This window comes from Gigantopelta aegis, chromosome 12, assembly GCF_016097555.1.
Source record: "Gigantopelta aegis isolate Gae_Host chromosome 12, Gae_host_genome, whole genome shotgun sequence".
Classification (NCBI taxonomy): domain Eukaryota; kingdom Metazoa; phylum Mollusca; class Gastropoda; order Neomphalida; family Peltospiridae; genus Gigantopelta; species Gigantopelta aegis.
In genome coordinates, this window is record NC_054710.1 from 48,366,281 (window position 1) to 48,392,499 (window position 26,219).

At 35.3% G+C, this 26,219-nt stretch overlaps 2 protein-coding genes across 4 annotated transcripts in view; one reads left to right on the plus strand and one right to left on the minus strand.

The window, feature by feature from the left end:
• Positions 1-6,888: 6,888 nt before the first annotated feature.
• On the minus strand, positions 6,889-12,580 carry LOC121386950. 3 transcript variants are annotated; one of them, XR_005959743.1, is made up of 6 exons: positions 11,630-12,580; positions 10,925-10,984; positions 9,857-9,930; positions 9,362-9,423; positions 8,973-9,032; positions 8,613-8,631 (listed from the first exon to the last, which is right to left on the minus strand). XR_005959743.1 is itself a non-coding variant. In XM_041518007.1 (5 exons), the coding sequence occupies exons 1-5, from the start codon at positions 11,817-11,819 to the stop codon at positions 8,488-8,490; spliced, it is 516 nt and encodes a 171-aa protein (XP_041373941.1). In that variant the 5' UTR covers positions 11,820-12,580; the 3' UTR covers positions 6,889-8,487. The 3 variants fall into 3 exon arrangements, 1 of the variants encoding a protein (XP_041373941.1); XR_005959742.1 differs by having other exon boundaries at positions 10,910-10,984; XM_041518007.1 differs by lacking the exon at positions 9,857-9,930 and having other exon boundaries at positions 6,889-8,631.
• Positions 12,581-22,806: 10,226 nt separating this feature from the next.
• The window catches only part of LOC121386782, a 33,704-nt gene continuing 30,291 nt past the window's right edge, over positions 22,807-26,219 (plus strand). The window contains exon 1 of the mRNA XM_041517797.1: positions 22,807-22,946. The gene's annotated coding sequence lies outside the window, so the exon portion shown is untranslated. The remainder of the gene's footprint in view (positions 22,947-26,219) is intronic.

Sequence of the window (26,219 nt, forward strand, 5' to 3'; positions counted from 1 at the left end):
AGGGGTCGGTAGGTAGGTATAAACCTTTTTGGCTTATATTATTGAATGTAAGACAATGTTTATATTCCAAACAGTGACATATCATTTGAAAACATTACAGAAAAAAAAGTTATTTTTATTATTTTATTATCACATGTACATGTATTTTTTTAAAAGAAAAAGGTTGACAGCAGCGGGCAGAATTAGGGTTGGTTGGGAAATTTAATTTTTTTTTGGTGGGGGGTTGGGCTTAGCTAATTGGCAGTTCTCATTATAATAATGAATAAACACTAGGAAGAAATTTTCACATAATTTTTGTGTACATGTATACAGTTGTAGTATTTAAATCAACATCTATGGTATACTTCTAGTGCAGTAATATATTCAAAAATATATAGCGGTCGAGACGTAGCCCAGTCGTAAAGCGCTCGCTTGATGCGTGGTCGGTTTGGGATCGATCCCCGTCAGTGGGCCCTGGGCTATTTCTCGCTCCAGCCAGTGTACCACGACTGGTACATCAAAGGCCGTGGTATGTGCTATCCTGTCTATGGGATGGTGCATATAAAAGATCCCTTGCTGCTAATCGAAAAGTGTAGCCCATGAAGTGGTGACAGCGGGTTTCCTCCTTCAATATCTGTGTGGTCCTTAACCATATGTCTGACTCCATATAACGTAAATAAAATGTGTTGAGTGTGTCGTTAAATAAAACATTTCTTTCCTTCTTTCAAAAATATGGTATGTTATCTGTACTATTTTATTAGTAATAAGTTTCTTGTATTTTCATATATGCTAAACCAGCCAGTGATGAATCGAGTCTGGATGAAGATGCCATCCAGTCACAGGTGCCTTCTCAGTCTGTACAGTCATGTACAGTTGGAATACAGAACACTCCAGTAATGTGTGACGTTAGTGTTGGTAGTAGCAGACTCCAATGTTGATATGCAGTTATACACTGGCTTACCAAATTACATTGTATTTCTTGCTCTTTTCGAAAGTCTGCTGGAATGTGGGGGAAAACAGTTGTGCACAACCACATACAGCAAGTCTGAAATATGTTTGTTTGTTTTAAAGGGGGGGGGGGGGGGTTCGTTAAAGGAAACTGGGGCTTATAGATGGAATTTCTTTTAGTAATGATGAGACAGGTTTACTTGTCAAAGACCTGGAGTTCAGATTTAAAGTATCTTTCAGCAGTACTGTTTCAAACATTTTTCAAAGCTGGATATCATTTATATATGCATATTTGCAAGCTTTAGTATTTTTGCCAAAGTTGGAAATTCTGAAATCACATGTTCCAGAGTGCTTTAAATGTTTTAGTGATACCATAATTATTTTAGATTGCACCAAGATATTTATTCAAATTCAAACTCCTTCTTCTCTGGAAAACCAACCATTGACATATTCCAATTATAAATCGCATAATACCTTTAAAGTTCTCATTTGAATAAGCATGATTGGTGCAATTGTTTTAATTTCAAAACTATGGGGTGGTAGTGCTTCTGATGTTGAAATAACCAGAGCGAGTGGTTTACTGGAACAATTAGACCCTGGTGATGCAGTAATGGTAGATAAGGGTTTTGTACATTTGAAGAGATGAAGAGGAGTGGATATGTATTGTCCACCATTCAAATGTAAATAACAATTTTTGAAAACTGAAGTCGAAATAACAAGATGAAATGCATCTGCCAGGATACATGTAGAAATGAAAATGGAACAGATACAAAATTTCCAGATTCTTCACGAAGTTATGCCACTTGCTCTTAGTAAGACAGCTGATGAGACTGTGTTTGTGTGTGGTGCACTGACAAATGTTTTGCCACCATTAGTAACTTAAAAATGTTGCCATAGTAAGTGTTCTGTTCATTCCCCTCAATACCAGTTAAACATATCCTACTTTTCTCCCAAATTTTAAAAATGTAATTTGGAGGTTGCTAGAAAAAATAAATTGATACATACAACATTAATGGAGGTAAAAGTCCATGTTAAGCTACTACAAAATCTTCAGATGGTCAGAACTGTTTGAATGACTAAAACATTGGGGAGTCTCCCTTAGTTTCAAGAACATAATATTATGTTTAAATTTCAAACAACCAGAATCTATTTTAATAGTTTCTTATTTAGCTGGATGCACTACTAAATTGGATGTGTAAGATATTTAAAGTGTCTATAATGAGGTAAAATGACATGCAAGTTTTCAGTGAATCTGTTCGTTATTAGTATATTTTAACAGTCATGTCGTAAATAGTGCTAGCATTACATATGTTTTATACACCTTTTAGTTAATTCATACTTATTTCCGCTGATTACTGCGTAAATATGGCATTAGATGAGCCTTTTTCAAATTCAATATATCTTTAAATGTAGTTTCTCCAGATGATAAGATATTCGACGAATCCATACCGTAGGTACTTGATGACAGGATAATAAACCATTTCTCAATGACACTAGTACATGATGCAGTGGTTACTGTGATCGAAAGTCTGCTGTAATCAATAAATGTCTACTGTTGTTTTTAAATAACATTTTGTTAAAATAGAAGACCCCTACCCCCCCCCCCCCCCCCCCCCCCCCCCCCCCAGTATTAATGCACATGGATGTGTTTGAACTAATACTTGTAATTATAAAAATGTACCGGTCATTTACGAAATTTGGATTTCAAATAAATCTATAGCCTGAACGAAGCCAACAGAAGGGTGCGAAAGGTGACTGTCGTCGACCTTGGTAGAAGACGAATATCACTTTTTATTATATACATAGCAATGAACTATATAGATCTACGGAAATCAGAAAAGTCATAGCCGGTGAGAAGTCATATTTTCACTGTATTTTAGCTACAGTGAAAATATAGAAATCGAATTTACTTTTTTGTAAAAGTGCGTGATTAAATTGTCTCCCTTTGTCTCGTTTCTTCGTACTTAAATTTGACGATTACCAATGCATCTGATCGTTTTTGAAACATAATTTTTTTTTAATTTAAACAATTGTACCTTTAAAAAAGGGATACGAAAGAAAGAAAGAAATGTTTTATTTAACGACGTACTCAACACATTTTATTTAAGGTTATATGGCGTCAGACATATGGTTAAGGACCACACAGATTTTGAGAGGAAACCCGCTGTCGCCACAACATGGGATACTCTTCTGATTAACAGCAAAGGATATTTTATTTGCGCTTCCCACAGGCAGGCAGGATAGAACAAACCATGGCCTTTGTTGAACCAGTTATGGATCACTGGTCGGTGCAAGTGGTTTACACCTACCCCTTGAGCCTTGCCGAGCACTCACTCAGGTTTGGAGTCGGTATGTGGATTAAAAATCCCATGCCTCGACTGGGATCCGAACCCAGTACCTACCAGCCTGTAGACCGATGGCCTACCACGACGCCACCGAGGCCGGTAAAGGGATACGAAGTGCAATTACGATACAATATCTAAAACGAATTGAATACGAAGCTAAATAATAATGTTTTGTTTTTGTGGGAGTTTTTGGATGATCGCTTTGTCAGGTATGTTTGCACCGCAATATTGTTAAATAAATGTTAATAAAGATAAATTTTATTCAAATTTCTTTTTAAAAGTCTATGGTCAAGTATATTTTCTGGCAAAGTTCCATAGGAAGAAATATATCATGACGTTATATGTTTTCGATACGATAAGCAAAAGATATTACCAAAAAGCTAAAGATATTATCAAAAATTAGAAAATATGTCTATAATAAATAGACCATTTCATTTTTTTTTTTCCAAATACGATTTTTATGTCAACGAGTGATGTGTGAAAAATATGGTTTTCACACATCACTCATTGACATAAAAATCGTATTCGAAAAAACCCATGAAATAGCCTCTATTTATTACCCATATGGGCTCAAATATACGGGGTAATGTTTTTTCGATCTCTGTACAGTGTGCAGATTGCTTCTACAGCCACTGATTGGCTCGCTTAAAAATCATGACGTTTAGTTGGTTGCTTGCCATGGCCGGAACTTCACTTTCATTCATATAATGTTTCCATTCCTGAGTCAGATTACACATACGTTATGCGATCTACAAAGATTTACAAAAACAAATGGACTCATTTGTTTCGTAAACATGAAATGGTGTATTTTCATATGCAGCGGCTTTAGTAATATATAAAAATACTTATTTTTAAATGCAAATAGTTATATTATTTTGTACTGTAAACATTTGACTGTAAAAAGAACGCCGTTATACTATGACGTCACTTACATTACGCCATGTAATGCGCGTAAGATTATATGACGTAATGGCTGATGGCTTTGTTTTAGACTCCAGGGCCCGGTTGTTCGAAGCCTGAGTTAGCGCTAACCCTGGGTTAAGTGCCTAACCCAGAGTTAAATTTAATCACCGATTGAAAAATGCGTTGTTCGAACGTTGATTAGCGCTAACCATGAGTTAAATATACCCTAACTCAGGGTTAAAGTTAAAGCAGCTCTGACCTAGGGGTAAATGTCTAATCAGTGATTAAAAATGGCGAATTTGATTCTGTTTGGGCATTTACCGGTAGGTCAAAATAACCGAAAACCACGAACATATCGACATCACACTGTAGATTTAGATAATTTTACTGACACTGAATGCAGGGCGCGTTTTAGGTTTGGTAAAGAAACGATTGAATACACATAACAGACATAATACAACCTGCTTTAACAAGAAAAACGTATCGTAGCCATGCATTATCACCACAGTTACAGGTGTTGATAACATTACGGTATTTTGCCTGTGGCAGTTATCTTCAAGTTGTTGGAGACACATTCGGCGTTGATAAATCCACCGTCTCTAGAACTGTTAGCAATGTTTCATGTGCGCTATCTGAACTGCGAAATGACTACACCAAATGGCCAGTAAGTGGCCAGCACCTTGCCGTGGTGAAGAAGGGATTTTTTGAAATCGGAGGTTTCCCAGGTGTCATTGGTGCTGTAGATGGGACACACGTTCGTGTGCAGGCACCATGTGAAAATGAACCATCCTTCGTCAACAGGAAAGGGTACTATTCTCTGAATGTGCAGGCCATATGCGACCACGAAGGTAAAAGTCATTATACAGTTTTTGTTGTTGTTATTATTACTATTTATATTTCAAACTTGCAGTGCAATTCAATTTCAATTCAATTCACATCGTCAAATGGTGTATCAACTGCCAAAGAAAGACAATTCTAACTATGTCATCAATTTATTCCCCTTGATGACACACATTTAAGAAGAGGCCCATTAAAGGAACGTCTAAAATTATCCATCACTAATGTGTAAACACAATTGTATGTGGTGGTGTTGGGAATGGAGGTGCTGTAGCTCCCTCACTGCTAGTAATTTACAAATATATTTCTATTAATAATAAACTGTCGTTCAAATGAGGAATAAATATTAAAAGGAACATACTTTGTCACAAATATTATTTATGGAATTTTCAATAAAGCACTTACTTCTTACAATGGTCATGGAAATGGATCACAACTTCAAAATACATAGTTAAAAAACATACAAATAATAATTATTAGGTGGCCCCTTTTCAGGTGTATGACATTATGGTGTGAACTAATACCCCCCCCCCCCCCCCCCCCCCCCCCAAAAAAAAAACAACCCCAAAAAACAAACAAAACATCAGTTATTAACTATGTAACTAGAGAGGGGAAGGGGGGAGATAAAGGGGGTAGATAGAGAAAACAAGAGGGGGAGTTAAAGTTGGTTTTGTTTAACAACACCACTAGTGCAGATATATATATATATATATGTGTGTGTGTGTGTGTGAGTGTGTGTATATGTATATTTTTATTTTATTTAACAGGCAGATTCACCAACATAGTCATTCCCAGTCTGGAGCTCCACGCAGTAAGACGTGTTTGTTTCGCTTGTGCACACTGCACGTGCTTTCGTGTGCTCGACTTGGGGGTCCTTCATTTCGTTGTTTTTGTCAGCGAAATGAAGTTTTCTACTGGGATGTATGCGGCCATTGGAACTGATTGAACGCTGGAACGCTTCTCGTTTCGACAGTCTGCACCACCAGGTTGGATTCTTTTTCAGCGAGATTCCTCGCCTCCACGTCATTTCTCCGTCTGACTATGTTGACTTGTTTTTTCGTGACTCGTATGACGACCATTCTGCAGAACGCCACGGTTGTTCGCGTTTAGTCTCTACATGTCCGAGCCTGTCCTACCAGCACTGGAAGATTGACCGCCCCACTCTAAGAAGAAAAGGAAGCGGGGTCGACCCCTACTACTCTTTTTCTAGACTTTACATTGCTTTATAATGATACCATCTCGTATCCTCCGGAGTCGGGCCCGTCCGCACCACTATACCAACCCATGACGACTGGACTATACCCTAGTCCGATACTCTACTCGTTCAGACGGATCCGGCTTCTCAAGATCTGTATTTCAGCACAGCACTACACCTTCAACGTCTATCGACTGTCAATCTAGGGGTTTTCTTGACGGGATGCAACCCATCTCGTCCCTTTAAGCTGTGCACCCAAACGGCCTTAACGAGGCCACTCGCGTGGACATATCGATCGGACTTTAAACGTTTAGATCTGCGTTCAAAATTTTATGTCGAAATTACTTCTTTTTTGTAATATTATTAAATAGTCCGATCCTCTCTTCTTTCTCTTATTTAATTTTGGACTGTCCTTCTAAAATGCTCCAAATTATATAAATATTCGGCCGAGCAGTCAATTCTTTTTTATTTTTGGCTTGTAACCTTTTTCTTTTTTTATTTATTCTATTAACGTTTTTACTAATTGCTATTTTCAAAATTCTGCCCATTTTCAACACCCCCCCCCCCCCCCCCCCCCCCCATCCCGAGTCAGGCCACCGATCTTATCGGAGGTCGGACTCGGGATGGGCGTGTTCGAAACCGTAGTGGTATATGGGCACGTTAAACTAGTTATCATCATCATCACCAACATAGTTGCCAAATGGCCAGGATCCACCCACCACAGCCATGTATTCAGAACGTCATCAGTATGCACATACTTAGAGACAAGACCTTTCAGTTTAGATGATGGAGTTATACTAGGTAAGTAATGTAACAAACAACTATACTTAAGTTTAATTACATTCAATGTAATATTCTAATAATAGTTTTATTTTCATAATAATATGCAAATATTTTAAACTTTGAAACAAATTTAAGATACATACAAATTTTACATATAGAATAAATTAGTGTTTCAAAACAGATGCCTCAAATACTAGCAAATATTAGTGGTGACTTATTAAAACTAATACCATAATGGAAATGGGTTTGTTTTGGGGGTAAATTTCTTGTTAACTGTCATTTATACTTAAAACCAACTGATGAATATTTCATTCATGTTGACATGCACATGATGTGTTGGTTATGTAAATTTAAATTCAGGCGAACCGTGAAGTAGGCCTATCAAAGAAACTGTTCTTTAATGAATTGCTATAAAATATTTCTATTTCATTATGTTCAAACTTAAGAAAATACTGTCATTAAACTGTAAATTCAATGCATATTTAACATACTGTAACTGAATAATGTACACAAATATAATTCATGCAACCAAACAATCGGTTGCCTAGGCAAAATCCTGTGTTCAACCGATTACAGGTTACCTTAGATTTTAAAATACTGTACCCTGGTGCTCCATGAAGTGGTTACAATATAAAAAGCATTTTGAAACAACTTACTTCTATACATTTGTAGAAACATTTAGCTAAATGAATAATAAATAGGAATATTTTTAGCTCACTACTAAATGTATATTAATCTGTTTCAGGAGGCAGTGGGTATGCTTGCAGCCCATATCTCATGACTCCATTCTTGCACCCAACTACACGAAAGCAAGTAATATACAATGTCTGCCATAAAAGTTCCAGAAATGTAATTGAGAGAACCTTTGGTAGGTGGAAGCGCAGATTTGGATGTTTACATAATGAAATTAGGATGAACCCCCAAAGAGTGTGTAGGATCATTGTTGCATGTGCGGTTCTTCACAACATTGCTTTAGACCACAACGAGCCTATGGATGATGATGTCACTGAAGATGATTCCATCATCGACAATTATGTTGGACCAGAAAATGGTCATCTTGTCCGTGCACATATTGCAAACACATTTTTCTAAACTGTTTCATAAAATTACTGTGCAATTCATATCACTTAATGATTAATTTTATCGCATTTACAGTTTGTTTGTTTAAATGTAGTTGTACAATACATACCATATTGCACAGTTTAAGACTAATGTCCCTTACATACTTCCATGTGTTATATGCAACAAAGATGTTTACTCCATTCAGAGGATATTAACTACTTTCAGTTTCCTGCTTGTGTAATTTTGTCAATAACAAAACAACATGGGTGATGTCACTAAGTATTTTTAAATGCTACTAACTTATTTAAAAAAAAAATCAAAGACAGGCTGGCTAATGAGCCATACAAAACACAATGGAACATCATCCAATTATTACACGCCGGTCTAAAGACGGATGTACAATGACTACTGTTCCATGCACAAGTCAAACATGTATTATGGACTTTGATGTCCTTTTATAAAATTAATTTGCAGCTGCAGCTTTGTTTTCTGCAACTGGATAAGTTCTCTCTCTTCTTTTATTTTTGGCAATTCCTCTTTAAGAACAGCCATCTGCAAATTTTTAAGCTCATCTCCAGGCTGAAAAATATGTCAGTCAATATAATGTTAATAATGTATTAACATATACTGATGACTGAACATGAAACAACTGTATGTCTATATGAGTTTTATGAATTAAAAACGGATTAATTAGTCGATATGAAAATATAACACCTAAAATTGCTTTAAGACATTTGTGTTCAGTAATATAATTTCCATAAAATGTTCAAATGATTCAACCATTAATATTTCTTTTGCAAAGAACATATTACATTTAAAATAATATTACTGCTATACCACTTAAGGGAGGTGGCATATTTCACTGAAATGAACAAGTGTTTCCTATTCTAATTAGCAATGGAAGTAACATTTGTATGTACCATTCCTGTTCTTGTTTTCTTCAAATGATCAACATCATTATGTTGTCCACCGGATTTCATCTGTAAAAGTCAAATCATCTTCATTTATAACCAGTTATTTTTTCATAACAGGCATGTGCTTAGATACATTAGCAATTGTTACTTAATAAGAAAGTAATATAATAACACATTAAATTTGTTAACATTTGATTTTATGTAGATTATCACATTTGAAAAACAAGTTGTACAAATCTTAAAGTATGATAACAAGAGAAATGTACTTATGCTGACTATGCAGCATGGGTTCTATAACAAGGAAGAATAAGAAACACAATATTGTTTGTGTAGGAACAAAGTGGTATTTAATATTTAATAACAAGTCAATATATATATAATGGAATGTGTCATACCAAAGAATATTTCCTTTTTCTGGGGTTTTCCATATTTTGTGACGTTTCGGCTCCGGCTGAACCTGTTTTAATAATAATTATTAGAGGCTGTTATACAATATAATATGCAATGTTTAATATTGTACAATTGGGGAAAAAATTGGTAATGTTTTATATTTTACTCAACGCAGTGAAAAGTAGTCATTTCTTTCAAATAAATGTTTCCTTTCCTTTAAGAAAAGTGTTATGTAATTCTTTTCATTGATACATGTGTTGTTAAACATCTGTACATGTGTATGTGTATTTGTGTAGGCACATGGAGGTAGGTCGGTACATTGGTAGCTAAAGTTTGTATTTGTTTAACGACACCACTAGAGCACAATGCTTTATTAATCATCAGCTATTGGATGCAAAACTTTTGGTAATTTTGACATTTATTCCATTAGTAGCAGACGTACACACATATATACAAATACAAATACATGTACACACATATTTACAGACATACACACACACCTCATTTGGACTAGTGCTCATGTCCACATAGCTGCTACCTGGGGCGAATGGTGTTTCATCACTGAGGTTTAAGTCTTAAATAAATGAAAATGGTGTCTCTTATTGTTAACTTCACAGAGTTGACATGTATATACATATTCTGTAACATTTTAATAATCTTGTGCAAATGTAAGTAACTTTATGACGTGTAAATTGAAGTATGAAAAATGGACATGATATAAATGTACTAGTATGAAATACAATTCATGTGTAATCTGCTCAAATGAAATAAATGCAGACCCATAGGAATGGTGTGTGTGCATATACAATGTATATGTATGTATGTATGTATGTGTATGTGTGTATATATATATATATATATATTAGTGAGAGGAATTTGGGGCACAAGGTGTAGTGGTGGCAAACATTTTACCTTTATATGACAGCATACAGATTCGGAGAACAAGATAGCTATTTCATTTTACACACACACACACACACACACACACACACACACACAGTGGCATACAGAGGAGGGTTGGGGCACAGGAGTCATGCCCCTCCCCAGTCAAAACTTTTCTTACTGTACTACATTTTATATAATCATACATACATACATAGTGCCCGTCCTTCACTAGAAAATCCTGGCTACACCAGTGCGCACGCAGGGGCATAGTGTGAGCTGGACCTGGGGGGGGGGGGGGGGGGGGGTCGAATATGAACCCAGTGGACCTTTTCTATTTTGTTTTTGCACCACCAGAAACTCCATATGTATAAAACTGTATGTTTTAGTTCTGAAAGCGGACCATTTGCTTCAGCGGATGAACCCCCTGAACCCCGCCCCAGCCTATGCCCCTGGCACACACACACACACACACACACACACACACACACACACACACACACACACAGACAGAGACAGACATACATACATACATAGATAGGCCCTATTTATATAATATATATAATGAAATAATTCTTGATTTTTTCTTTAATCAAGTCAACACTACAAGCAGGCCTATCATCTATTTAGCCAATTTCTTTTTCTATTTTCATTTGCCAAATATTACACACAATTTATATTGTTACCACTAATGTCTTCTTCCACTTCTTCATCAACACTCTTTTGTTCATTAGTCAATGACTTTTCTGAAATGCAAATGCATATAACTGTCACATGGATTTAGTACTTCAGTAGTAATTTAATGCACTCTCTTTCTTTTTTTCTTTTTTGAAATTATTATTATTTGTCTTTTTCTTTATTTTTATGTTCTATTATTATTATTATTATTATTATGATCATCATCGTTTATTTTATTTATATTTTTAAATATATGTCATACTTGATCTGAAAGGAAATTATACTATTTAAGTTTATTTTAAGCGACTCCCAATGAAGGCCTCATTATTGGGGTCAGTCCTTTACCGTGACCTTCGATATATATATTTAAATTTTCTTTTAATAATTTGGGGTTGGTGGGGGGGGGGGGGGGGGGCGTATTCGGGATAATGTCTGTTACATATTATTTATTTCATTATGGAAATGTTATAATTACTTTTAATAGAAATTTGTATCACCATTACACATTTTTTATTAAATTTATTTCGTGAGTAATATAAGTTTGTAGCCATATGATTGTGTATAGCACATCGGAAGATTGTTGCAGACGACACATGACAAAAGGAAGCAGCCATGTTCGGCTCCCAGGTGAAGGTCACCCTAACAGGTGATCGGAACTCGGTATGAATATATAAAATGAGTAAAAATAGTAAGTAATTAAAAGTTATACTTACCGATGGGACCAATGATGGTCTCCAGACCGTCTGGAAGCCCAATGAAGCTGGGGTCATCCGCAAAAATGTCGACGATTTTCGCCGTCACTGGCGACAGTTCTTTGGGGGCGGGTCCCCCACCTGTCAAACGCGTACACTTAATTCTCTCGGCATTCTGTTTTTTTTTGCTGCCGCGTACAAATTTCTCCATTTCTCTTTCACCTGTGTCGGGTTTCTTAGTGCGATACCCAAAGAGTTCAGTTCAGCTGTCGGCGTAGTCCACAGCTTTTGTTTTCTTTCGTTTGTAACACTGTTAGTCAATTTCGCCATTAATGTTTCTATATGTTGTGCCACATAGTCCACGATAACAGAGACTTCGCGAATATCAAAATTCGGATTGCGTTTGCTATTCATTGTGTAATTAATTAACTCTTAAAAAATGACCTAGCAGACGAACAAATTTTACAGAAGTAAATAAAGAATAGAATTATGGGAAGTTGTTTACTTTGCATTCATTGGTCAATTGCAATTAACCCTGGGTTAGTGAAAACTAACCCTGGGTTTGCTAACCCAGAGTCAAAAGTGTGTTTCAGCAACGGATTTTTAACCAGTGATTAGCCAACCCTGGGTTAAGGAATTTAACTCATAGTTAGCGTTAATCAGTGATTAAGTTAACCCTGGTTTCGAACAACCGGGCCCAGAAGAATTTTACATTAAGAATCGGTTAAAATCGACAATGGGTAATAAAGAGAATAACCAACTCGGGTTTACAACATTCATTCACTCGGGACAGATAATTCATAATTCCTCGTAACTCGTTAATTATTTTCTAAGTTGTAGTGTGTCCTTTCTACAGTACCATAAGGAGATAAATATATTAAACCTTATTATCTCGCCTTCATGTAAAATTCTTTAATCTCATTGGTTGTTTGCCGTTGGACAAATCCCTTATACCCCTGTGGGCGGAGCCAAATTCTCTTATACCCCGTCTGTAATTTCCAACAGTTTCCAGCCACCCAAGTTAATGCTAAAGCAATGATTAGATTATAAATAACATTGATAATCAATCGAGTATACATAATTAATTTTATTTTTACTATAAAATACACTATTTCAATACTTTTAAAAGCTGCAATGTTGAACTGGGTCACCTAATTACGGTCCTGGTGTTATTGTATTAATGCGCGATTAGCAACAGTTGTTTTTTTGTTTTTTATTTTTAATATATATTTTTTTTTTACTACATACATTTCTGATTAAAAAAAAAAAAATGTTTTGTTTTTATTAATATCTGTTTCAGACAATTTCGTATTACAAACATTTGAGGTTAAAAACTCGTTTATCGATGGAACTATTTTTCATCACTGGCAAGTGGTTTCGTTCGCGTCCGCATGGTACGGCTCCGTTAATAAATTGTTAACAATTATTGTCAGGCGTTATTTTGATTATTTGGCTATAGGCCTATGGTTTAACATGTCGGCAAGATAAATTCGTTGTAGAAGCATCTCTTGGGGTATATGGCTTTTTATGTACCCTCTGTGTGCTCTTTTACCCCCTCGCCTTCGGCTCGGGGTAAAAGAACACACAGAGGGTACATAAAAAGCCATAAACCCCTCGTAATGCTTCTACAACTTATATTATCATAATAAACCATCAATATTTAACGCAACTGTTGTCCAGCGACAACTTGAAACAGCTAATTAAACTATGTAAGTATCTGACCACTGCTACCACGCATAGAACAGACAACACTGAGAGGCTACATAACATAGGCCTTGCCCTGTTATTATCTGGTATATTGTATATTATTCCTATGAATGTCTTATCCATTTATTATTGACTTTTATCGATTGTAACCCGCTGCTACTTACCATTCCCTGCAATGTGCACATTATATTATTTTATTTATAAATATGTATGTATTCTTACAAACTGTATATCTTTTTGACAAAAATAAAATGTATCTACTTATTGTCCGAACCAAATTGTTAACAAGTACAAAAAATTACTCTCCTACCTTTAATTGCCGTTAGATTTCCTCCAAAGTTTGTCCAGACACAAATCGCAAAAAAAAAACCCACTACAAATATACAGATTCCACACATGAGACTGCAACGATGTCGCCGATATTGTCTTTGCTGAGATTGCATAGGGAAAAATACATGCAGTTTTCTGCCGTCTGCCATGTTGCTTGTTTATGGAATACTCTTCAAGAGGGGTGAAAGCCTCCGATTTATGTGACACAATTACTATGAAATCAATGATCTCTAGTGGTATCATTAAAATAATAATAATAATAATAATAATAATATTACGTCATCACGTTTGCTTTTATATCATAACATGTTATGACGTTGTTAGATTAAGTCCTATCCTTTCACCCCTCTTGAAGAATATTCCATAAAAAGTCAAAATGGCAGCTGATACAAAATTACATGCTTTTCTCCCTATGCGCTCTCAGCGAAGTCGATATAGGTGACATGGTTATCATCTAGTATGTGGAATCTGTGTCATTGTAATGGTTTTTTCAAGATTTGTGTCTGGACAAACTTTGGAGGAAATCTAACGGCAATTAAAGATAGGAGAGTAATTTTTCGTAGTTGTTAACAATTTGTTTCGGACATTAAATGTGTAAGCTAACACATGTGACGTCAGACTGGGTCACAGCAGTTACTGCCGTGATCACTTAGGCCTACAACGCTTTAACAATGTTTGTGTTTTGTATAGTAATCTTGAAGAAAGTTAACTGAAATAATTGAAAATTACATATACATAATGATATATCCTAAAGGTAAACACTCATATTTAGTTTTTTGATAACTGAAAATAATATTACTCACTTCCAATATGGCGAACACATCATACGTAATAGCAGGTTAAAACGAGGCTGGGCGTTGGAAACAAACCACCTTTTTAAATAGACGGGAGTTCTGAACATGCGGTGAACATTTTTATTATATAATATCTTACATTTTCAGTGCAATTAAAGTATGTGATATTTTTCATATCGCATACTTTAAAGGGACATTCCCGAGTTTGCTATATTGTAAGATGTTTCCGACTACTAAAATATTTCTATGATTAAACTTACATATTAAATATATTTTCTTGTTTAGAATATCAGTGTCTGTATATTCAATGTGTTTCTGGTCGTCTTAATATTTGTATGAATCCCAAACTGGATTTTGTCTTCAAATACTTTCGTACGTACGAACAAAATCTTTTTTTGGAAATAAAATAAAATTTAGCCTAGTACAAATATTAGAACGATCAGAAACATGTTTAATATACAGCCACTAATATCTTATGCAGAAAAATATATTTGATATGTAATTACTGTCGTCGAAACGTCTCTGTTAGTCGATTATATCTTAAAAATTGCAGCAAACTCAGGAATGTCCCTTTAAGAATTTGATAACTTTGCAAATTAGATGTAGGCCCTAAATTAATTGAGGTCACGGCACTAGGTTTATTGACATTTAAGCAAACGTAGGCCTACTAGGTTGACACTTCATAATTTACGTATGCATTCATAGTCATTAAATAAAAAACATTCCAATAGCAATTTTACACTGAAAGCTGTCCAGCGTTCAGAAAAAAGAAACAAACGAAAAGCACAAGTTTATTTTTATGTAATGACATCCAAAATGATGTCATTCGAGTTTGACATCATTTCCATTCAAAAAGACATTGACCGCGCCATTTATTCTTACGTCATTTGAATAGCTATTATGGCGGACTGGAATGAAAGTTGCGTGTAGGCCTACAGTTTACGAAAACACGTTGTATTTAGGGCCTCCACGAGTCCAAACTCGACCCGGACCCGAGTACCCGACACCTACACTAGATGACAATGAGACTAATAAGTAAAATAACATTATGCCATTTTAATTCCAGCGCTGAACATGGGTGCCAAATCATGCCACTGTAGGCTACATGTACTGCATTCCACACATTCGACTTTTGTTTCCCCTATAGTTCTTATTGCCCTATAATGTAACTTTGTGATACGCATATGGCAAAATAACGTTAAAAATATAATTAATGAGTGTTCTTCCTTGCACGGGTACTGGAGTCCTGTGAACGGACTCGAGCCTTGCTAGACACGGCCCGTGCCCGAGTACTCGTGGAGACTCTAGTTGTAATAAGCTTGAAATTATATGATAAAGGGACTATTACCCTCGTGTGTTTCGGTATTGCCAACAACATATATTAGAAATAAAAATAATGTATTATGCGCGCCTCTGATGTTCTGTTCGCTTCTGCGTTTTTTTTTTTCCACGTCAAATATCCATACAATTCTTGAATTGGACACTTTCTGGAACCCCCCCCCCCCCCCCCCCCCCCCCGCAAAAACAACAAAAACACAACAACATTCCTATAAACTTAATATTGGAAATATGCTTCTTAGCACTGGGATGATCAGTTTGTTTGCTTTTCATACTCTGAGATGCAGTAATACTAGTTCATATGTTGTTGTTGTTTTTTGGGTTTTTTTGGGGGGTGGGGGTGTTTTTGTTTATTGGGTGGGGGGTGGGGTGGGTGGAAGGGTTTGAAAGAAAATTGAAGGACTGTAAGAATTGGTGCTTACTGTGAACAAACAGGCATGCTTTCAACACTTATTTTGTAAAGTGTATGACCTGACAGTAAACAGTGTAGACAAAGTATGATAAATATTTCGGAAACTGAAAGGTCCAAAATGTAATGTAATATATTTAAAATATATTTTGGACCAAATCCTAAAACAAAAATGCTCGCATATGTCAAATTGGACCTGACTTACATATTTTATTAAAAAATTGAAATTTTTGTGTTAAACAAGCATTTTCTAATTATAAATATTACTAATTTTACTTAGTTAACACCAGAAAGCAACATTTTATATGTTTGTATGAGAAACACAAAATGTAGGAGGATTATGATGACAATACAAATTTATAACAAAATATTCCAAAAATAACATATTTTATTTAATTTTATCCGCTTTTTACACCCCAAAATCATATTTAGCACGCACTTTTGAGAGCGGATTTTCAATGTGTTATACTAGATATATATATGAAATAATTTTAAAAATCATCTCTGTTCCAATTGATTTTGGGTTTACGTAATTTTTGGGTTAAATTGACTGGACTAAAAAATTAATGTAACATTGATTTTTTAAAATACATTTTATAACTAAGCGAAGTACATTATATATTTTAGTGAATTAGTTGATTATTATGTATTATTATTATTATTATTATTATTATTATTTCGTCGTTGTTTTTTATGGAGGTGGGGGTTGGTATTGAAAGCGAAAAACATCTACGCTTTTTTTTTTTTTTTTTTTTTACAGAAAAATAGCTTCAAGCACGGGTGTAGGAAGGTGCCAAAAAGTATTGGCAGGGTTTCTGCCAAAAGGTAAAACGGATATGGTGCCATACCCCAATTGTTTTGCAGATTTTATACTTTATGTTAACTTTTTGACAAAATTAATTACTCTTAACATTACGGTATGATTTCCTTAACTCTAACCTTAAACTTAACCCATTTTCTTTCTGTGATTGGGGGCACATACACATTTTTTTTTTTTTTTTTGGGGGGGGGGGGCGGGCACACACACACACACACACACACACACACACATCCATCCATCCATCCATCCATCCATATATATATATATATATATATATATATATATATATATATATATACATACATACATGCATTAATATATAAAACCCCTGCGCGTGCTGTAACCTCACCGTGGTGCAGGGGTGTAACATTTTCTTTGAGAATGGCCAATACAGCACAAAATTGAAGTTTTGAGTAATATTCAGTATCTATATGTGATATTTGTGTTTTTGCACAGTTCTTTACACTGTTTTTGTTTAAATCTTGAATTTTTATATTGATGTTGATCAATCACTTTATTTATTTGCATTGCCATAGTTTGACACCCAATAGCCGATGTATTTTTCGTGCTGGGGTGTCGTTAAACATTCATTCATTCATTAATATATAAAATAAAAAAACATCCATTAATAACAAGTAATCTTTTATATGCACTATCCCTCAGACATGATAGCGCATACCACGGCCTTGGATATACAAGTCATGTTGCAATGGCTCGAACGAGAAATAGCCCAACTGGACCACTGACGGCGATGGATCCCAGACCGACCGCGCATCAGGCGAGCGTTTTACCGATGGGCTACGTCCCTCCCCAGTTAAATGAAAACATTCTAGGTTAAACTACTTTTGCAAAATAATCCTTAAAGGTAGAGACAACTCAAACAAGAGATTTATGTGTTGGAAAGATGCATACCCGGACCACCAACACATACTGACACTTTAACAAATGAAAAACGCGTAATTTTAGAGTTAATAAAAAAAACCCATGAGTATTCCTGCTAACTGGGGGCAGCCATTTTGTTTCGTTTTTGTGACGTGGTATAGCTTGGGGCGAAGTGACGTCAGCTCCGTCCATCTGCTCTATGCACAGTGTAAACAAGGCGCTTCGCTTTCATCAATCTGACTTTTAAAACAATATAAATGACTTGATAGTATAATAAACTATTTAACTAAATATATTTCAATTTGCATCAATAGAACGAAATAGAGTTATAGTATTTTTCTTTTTTTTAAAATCCAAAGAAAACAAATGCATGTTATTAAGCCTATTGGTATGCTACGTTCGAGCAAAAACGACCACAAACGATACCCAAGTGATGATTTTCTTTTCTTTGGGACTACATAAATGGTAAGTTTTGTGATTTTAGATGGGAAAGTCTACTTAATCAAGGGTTTTATAGAATTACTTACAATGATAAAGCAAGACGGCTGATCGATTACGATTAGAGGGATGTCCGTGCGGTTAACACACAATACCCTGTGATCTTAATAAAAGAGGCACGTATTTTTAGAGTGTCTAGACACAGTGTCTGGGGACCGTCGAAATATACACCTGCCTATCAGGAATCAAAGGTACAGGCCACGGAAAGAAACGACCAATTAACTAAGAAAATATTCCTATTATTATTTAAGTACGTGGGTTAATATATGTGCAAACCATAATACAGTTATTTCAACACTTTCACTATGGTGGTTTATTTTGTATTAAATATAATATATAATTGTTGCTGGCTTACTGAGATGACTATTATTACAGAATATTGCGATGCATCCGCAAAAATCAGATATGTTTTGTTTCTTCACTTCGAAGACTAATTCCTGACGTGACAAGTTAGGTATTACGTAACCACCAGCTCGCCAGAGGGTGTATTCACTGGTATGGTACAAAATGGCTGCGCCCGTTATTAATAGCCGTCACATTTAACCGTTTTATTAATTAACTATACGATTATACTTGTTGATATTAAGCAATGATGTGCATTATATATCGTTGAATACGCATACCAGGTCAAATGCCTTGATTGTCCCCTCCTTTAAAATATATTTTAAATTGTTGTTTAAAAATGCCTAATTTTGCTATTCGGGTGCCCCCAAAAGGCGTTTAAAGCCGTCCAATTAAAACAAATTCACGAGGGAGCATACCCCGTACCCTCTACAAGTCGCGTGACATGCTTAACAACTACCCTGGCCATTGGCACCCTCCCTCCACTTAAAAAATCGCTCCTACAGGTCTGTTGTATAGTAATCGTTTAAAGGCCGTCCCACACTAGCGCAGCGCAGCGCATCGGCAGCTCATCAGCAGCGCGTCAGCAGTGAAGCGACAATAATGCCCACATATACGCAGCGTGTCAAACAGAAATAAAAGAGAGAAAAAAAGGTGAAAAGAGGAAAGAAAAACGGATTTCATTTGAAAACAGATAATTTCAAGATAATTTCGAGTAAATTGGTTTTAATGTATTTGTATAGAATGAGATTACTTGATAAAAAAAAACCGCAAGAGGACGTTTTGGGTACACGACATCGTTGACCAGGCATTGGCTGCCTTTTCTGTGTCTGTAACTAACCGATTGGATGTCGTATATGCATTGGTGTTTCTGCACCTCTATGATCAACCTTTCTTCGTTAATATTTTGTTTTGGCATTGTTTTTCAGTAAAATAAAGATATTAGTCAATGGTGTGCGATTTTTTTGGTGGATGACCTAAAATATTACAACATTATGACATCATAAACTGGGGGTTTTGGAACGATCGAAAAAAAAAAACCCGACGTTGACGCGCTGTTGACGCGCTGTTGACGCGCTGCTAATGCGCTGCGCTGCACTAGTAGGGGTATGTACTAGTACAGGAGCATTATGGAAACACCTGGAAACAAATTAGAGAAAGCTGAATTTCTCAGGGATGGTAAAGTGATGCATCCTGATCCATAATCCGCAAACATTCCAAAGATTAACCCTAAGCTAACCGCGCGAAGCAAGAAAACAAAGATGGTTGCCAATAGTAGTAAAAGTCGTGTTTTGTGGGAAATATCTGCTTTAACAGTGCATAGATTATCACTTGATGAGGTGTTTTTTTGAGATCATAAATTAACTTCTGCAATTTATTTTTGTGATTTCAGGTTACCAAGAAGAGTTACTGTCATATTAAGGTCCAACATAGAGGAAATATACACCTTTTTATCTACGCATCAATGTATAGAAATTAACGTTTATTTTCTATTGATCAGCCCTTGTACATTAAAGCTGCAGAGATTATCCAGGCATCCCCTGATATTACGAACATTTTTGTCAGACTAGATGGATTCCATATGATCATGTCTTACATGGGGGCAATCGGTAACCTCATGAGTTGTAGTGGTCTGCACCAAATTCTGTCAAACACATGCTCACAGGTCATGCATATGCTCTTGCTCTTAGAGCACACATGCTCTCTGCTGCAGCTGTTGTTTCGGAGATGCTTCGTACGCCAAACTGTTTGGATGGTGTGGACTTGAATAGACTGAACACCCTACACGAGATGCTGCTCAAAGATGGATGAAGCCAAGAGACTCTACTCCCTGAGCAGGATCTCATGCGAGTCACACACATATTGTTTGATCTTGGGAAGGATCTCTCTACAACCAGTAGAACTGGGAAGCTATGGATTGAGTACATGAAGATGGTGCGTATCCTGTTGTTATTCATCCGTGCTGAGCGCACTGGTGATTGGGCACTACATTTGTTCTCTGTTGCAAAGATGACCCCGGTTCTTCATTCTGGAGAGAGAGAGAGAGAGAGAGAGAGAGAGAGAGAGAGAGAGAGAGAGAGAGAGAGAGAGAGAGAGAGAGAGAGATTGCAACAGAAACCTTCACCTATTGTGTCATGAAGTTGACTGTGTTTCTGTCATCCAATCTCACATTACTGACATTGAATACCACATTAAATACTTTGTATAGACATTAGGATTGTAATAGTATGCAAGACCAAGTGCTCCCTTATTGTTTTCTCTCAGTATAGTTTGCATATCATGCATAAAACGCCATTTTTATTTATATATATATATATATATATATATATATATATATATATATATATATATATATATATATATATATATATATATATATATATGGTATTTTAACATGAAATATATACTTGTAACATGGAATTAAATGCCTTTTTACTTAAAGTGTAAATACTATAGTTAACATAGCGTTTTTGAAAATACAGTTGGTTTGACTGACTAGTGTTATAACACTCAGTATAGTCATGGAAAACAAATCTGTGTAGAGCATTCCATTGCTTTCTGTGTGTTCGATATGCCTTTAAAAGTTGTTTATGGGTGTTTACTAATATTATCATCCAGATTTTAAAATTTTATTTTTGTTTTAGATATTATTACTGTTTTTCATGGCTATTGAATAATGATCACGGAAAATGTCCCTTCTATTAAAAAAAAATCCCATTTGTCGCTAGAGATTCTTTTTCTCCTAAATTTATAGAGAAGCCCCAGTACAACCCATAATGGGCTACTCACCTGCAGCCTTGTTGACGTTTGCCCTACATAGTTTAGACCACGGACAAGACGGTACCAGTAGACGGTAATGTGCCCATTTCATTGGTTAATTGGTCTGAACGCACTATATTTGGTAAAAATAGACATAAACCAGCTTCACACACACACACACACACACACAGAGAGAGAGAGAGAGACACACACAAACATACACACAAATGCGCGCGCACGCACGCACACACACACACACACACACACAGAGGCACACACACCTACACACAGACTCACATACACACACACACACACGTATGAACAAACCACCTGGGTGAGCCCATTTTCTGGTTGTTTTTGTTTTTGTTCGTTCGTTTTGTTTATTGTTGGTGGTGGGCCTTTTTGTGTTTTTGTCTGTTGTTTTGTTGTTTTTTGCCGTCCTAATTCTTTCTCAATTCATCCCCAGTTAATATGTCAAATATTAATAAAGATGATTTATTGTAGAGGTTGTTTGTTCTTTTTCAGTTCGTCCCCTCTTCCCCGGGTGGTTTGATCCTACGAGACATGTACACTCTTTATTTATATGGTAGTTACATTCATTTCATTTGTTGTCATACATTGCACAAGCATATCCACATTTGTTTTGATTTTTTAAATATCTGTCAATAATATTGTGCCATGGGAGAGTTGCAAAAGTATTTGTGCATTATTAAACAAAGAAACAAAAAAGAAACAAAAGTGGACCTCAGCTTTTTGCGGCAGGATCCAGAGTCCTGTGAATGGACTCGAGTTTTGCTGCACTCGGCCCGTGCCCGAGTAGACATGAAGACCCTATGTTCAGATGCTTTATTTATAAGCACTTGACAGATAACTTTTGCCTACAGTTTTATTTAACAAAAAATATAGCACCACATTTATTAAGAATGCTATGTAAGTTTAGAATTTCTGCTCATTCATTAAATGTTGAATCTGGCCGTTATTCCAATATTCCCCGATGTAATAGAATCTGTCTCTGTTGTAACACATTAGACGAAGATGACGAATTTCATTTTATTCTTATTTGCAGTTTATACTCCGAGTTAAGACGCAAATTTATGAAACCCTATTATTGGAAACATCCTTCTGTTTTTAAGCTAATTCAACTTCTAACTGTCCAAAATGTTAAAGAACTTAGAAATTTGGGGAAATTCTTATTTAATGCTTGTGAAGCTCGAAATTTTTTTGTTTAATAATGCATACCTACTGTAGTGGTCAAATAATCGGGTTTAAATTAATTAACTGTGTTGTGAAGTTCGCTAGAGTACTTTTAGTTATTTGAGGGAAAATTCCGCTTTCGTTTAATTTTATTGTCGATTATATATCACCCGTTGCTTTACCATGGGCCAAGGGACATAATTCTAACGTAATGGCAACCAACCATGTGCAGACGACCAAGATTAAAGAACGCCTAAAACAATGGTAAAGAACATATACATGTCATCCCCACGTTTAATATAAATCTTTTGATTTTCTATGTAACAAACTTCCTTTATATTTCTTAGGTTATTGATTTCAACGTTATATATATGTATATGTAAAAACGCATTTTTATATTTCAAATGGTTGGCTCGCTTGTACCGTAAATTACCGTAAATGTTGTAATTACAAAATAGCGAATATATAATTTCTAGTATTATTAATGTATTGATATAAAAAAGACACAGTATTTAGTTCTTTTATATTTTATATCTTTCAGTCAATCTGTATTTTGGATCCCTAAGAATAAGAAAACAATTCATGAACAAGAATAAAGAACTTCAGTTTGAACACATGTGGTTGTCAACACCTACAATATTTTATATTATGATATATATTAAGTATAATCAACAAATCTATTTTAATTAAAAAATTTGTCTGCATTAATAATAATTTGTCCATCCAGAAACAATATTCTATTTTTGTTACTTTAGTGTATTTTACAATATTTAGTAATAACAAATATTAACTCTGTCCATCCATATTAAAAATTTTGTTTTTTTTCCTGCCAAATTATTATATTATGTAACGTTATAATTATTGCACCATGTTTCAACTGTACAAACACTGTGTACGCCTATAAACAGGTTTTTGGCTAATAAACAATACAATACAATACAAGATGGTGATTATCTTCTGGAGGCTTAATTACTAATTACCGGAATTGACACCATTCGTTAACCCCACTAGTAAAGAAAGGGCATGGTGAATACCATCTATACAATTAAAGGCCCCATCATCTCTGTGGTTTAAAGCACTGTTTGGTGTTACCCGATATCGTAATAGTAGCCTATTATCATAAAAACATCAATCTAATATGTTTTAGTCCATGTCTAATTTTTAAACTCAATTTAATTAAAAACAAATTGTATTAATTAATTATATTTGTGGTGTTAATATGTTTTAAATTTTAATATTTAACAGACTTTGTTTAATTTCTTGCATACTAATGGGGAAGAAGGGGCGAACTGATACCTTTGAAAAATTATTTGGGTCTGATTCAATCTGTAATTTAATAATAAAATAGGGTTCATACACATAAGTGTGTTTCCCCGAGCTTAATCCCCTTCCCATCACCCCTCCTAATTCGAAAATAAAATCAGTGAACCAGCTAAGCAACGTCATTCAGCATTTTTGCGCGGGAATTCTACGACAATGTAATTTATGGCGATATTCTATTTCAGACATAAAAATGGATTCAAATTATCTATTTTAATCGCTGATCAGATATGCTTTAACTTTAACCCAGGTTAGGGTATATCTACGGTACCGCTAGCCAATGTTTCCAGATTTCGATCAACCAGGCCCAGAAGTTCAAATATGACATGTCCAGCCTTCTGGGCCCGTGCTTATAAAACTTTTAAAGTCCAGACTCAATCTTTAATGACGTCAAACGCATACAATTTGTATGACGTTGTCATGACATTACTACTGTCTGACACTATTAGTCTAGAGTCTAGACCCTAAAAGTTTTATAAGCACCAGTTTTATAAGAACTGTGTTTAAGGTCTTGTTCCGAGACCCGTGCACGTTGCCTTCTGAGTGGCTGGAGTTTAAAATTAAAGTTCTGAAGACAGATGACTGTTCATTATTATTATTCACTTATTCTTATATATTAGGCCCTATTCAATACATAAAATTGTAAAGTCTGGGTCTGGGTCTGGCGAGTGCGACAAAAACGCCATGTGTTATCAATATATATTAATGCGTTCATATCTTTAGATGCCTTTACTTCTATATACACTAACAAGAAGTATGAACAATTCACATTAATTAATATATAGAGGCTATTTCATGAGTTTTTTCGAATACGAATTTTATGTCAACGAGTGATGTGTGAAAACTATATGGTTTTCACACATCACGAGTTGACATAAAAATTGTATTCGGAACAAACGCCATGAAATGGTCTATTTATTATATACATATTTCCTCATTTTTGACAATATCTTTCGCTTTTTGATAATATCTTTCGCTTATCCTATCGAAAACACGTAACGTCATGATATATTTCTTCCTATGGAACTTTGCCAGAAGATTTATTGACCATAGATTTTTAAAAAGAAATTTGAATAAATATATCTTTATTAACATTTATTTAACAATACAGCGGTGTAAACATACCTGACAAAGCGATCCTCCAAAAGCTCTCACAAAAACAAAACGAGTCGAACGTCGTTAAATTCTTACACTTACACTCGATGACACTACATTGTGTCATCATTATTTAGCTTCGTATTCATTCGTTTTTGATATTTTATCGTAATTGCACTTCGTATGCCCTTTTTATAGGTACAGTTGTTTAAATAATAATAAAATAATATTTTTCAAATACGATCAGATGCATTGGTAATCATCAAATTTAAATACGAAGAAACGAGACAAAGGGAGATAATTTAATCATACCCTTTTACAAAAAAAGTAAATACGATTTCTATATTTTCACTGTAGCTAAAATACAGTGAAAATATGACTTTTCACCGGATTTGACTTGTGTGGCTTCCGTAGATCTATATATTTCATTGCTATGTATATAATAAATACCCTTCCTCTTGTTTATTAGAACACTAATGCGTAGGTTTGAACATTGTGCAGCTGTCAGTCATTCTGTTACCAGATCTGTAGTTTGTGTTAACACAGACGTGGTTTGTTTTCTCATATATATAGAGGGTGTATAAAATTGTAAAATCTGTTCTTCACTCTTAAGGTCGACGATAGCTTCTGTCAGAATGGTACGAAGGGTAAAATTACATACCGTATAATCTTGGAAATTAATGGACACATTTTAACAATTTTTAGAAAGGTGATGGTAAGAGAATTAATGTTTAAAAGTTGTCAAAATACGTGAACTGCAGTGTCCAATTTTCAACACCAGAATTCAAATCCAGTCAGGCCCATAGCCAGCATTTCGAGTGGCGGCGGGCGGAGGGGGGGGGGGGGGGGGGGGGGTCGACTAGATATTTGCTGGGGCCTTTTAGATATGAAGTTGCCTGAGGGTGCGAACCGACGGAGCTTTGTATGCGGGTCCAAAGGTATGTTCTCCCGAACATTTGAAGTCTCTAAAAGCCTAAAACGGGTTTTCCTGTCATCTGAAACTTAAAAATGATATTTTAAAACAACGATTTTCGGCTATTTTGTAGATTGTATTTTTGTTATTAACGTAATATTTATTATTATTATTTAAGATAATGAAATTCTAGCACACAACAGAAGTTA

Bases quoted from the DNA above. Each gene is read 5' to 3' on its own strand.
- LOC121386950 (XM_041518007.1), bottom strand. From the start codon at position 11,819: ATGGAGAAATTTGTACGCGGCAGCAAAAAAAAACAGAATGCCGAGAGA. The intron at 10,985-11,629 runs GTAAGTATAACT...TTTGCATTTCAG, and splicing joins GACCATCATTGGTCCCATCG to AAAAGTCATTGACTAATGAA. The intron at 9,424-10,924 runs GTAACAATATAA...TTATTAAAACAG, and splicing joins AGTGGAAGAAGACATTAGTG to GTTCAGCCGGAGCCGAAACG.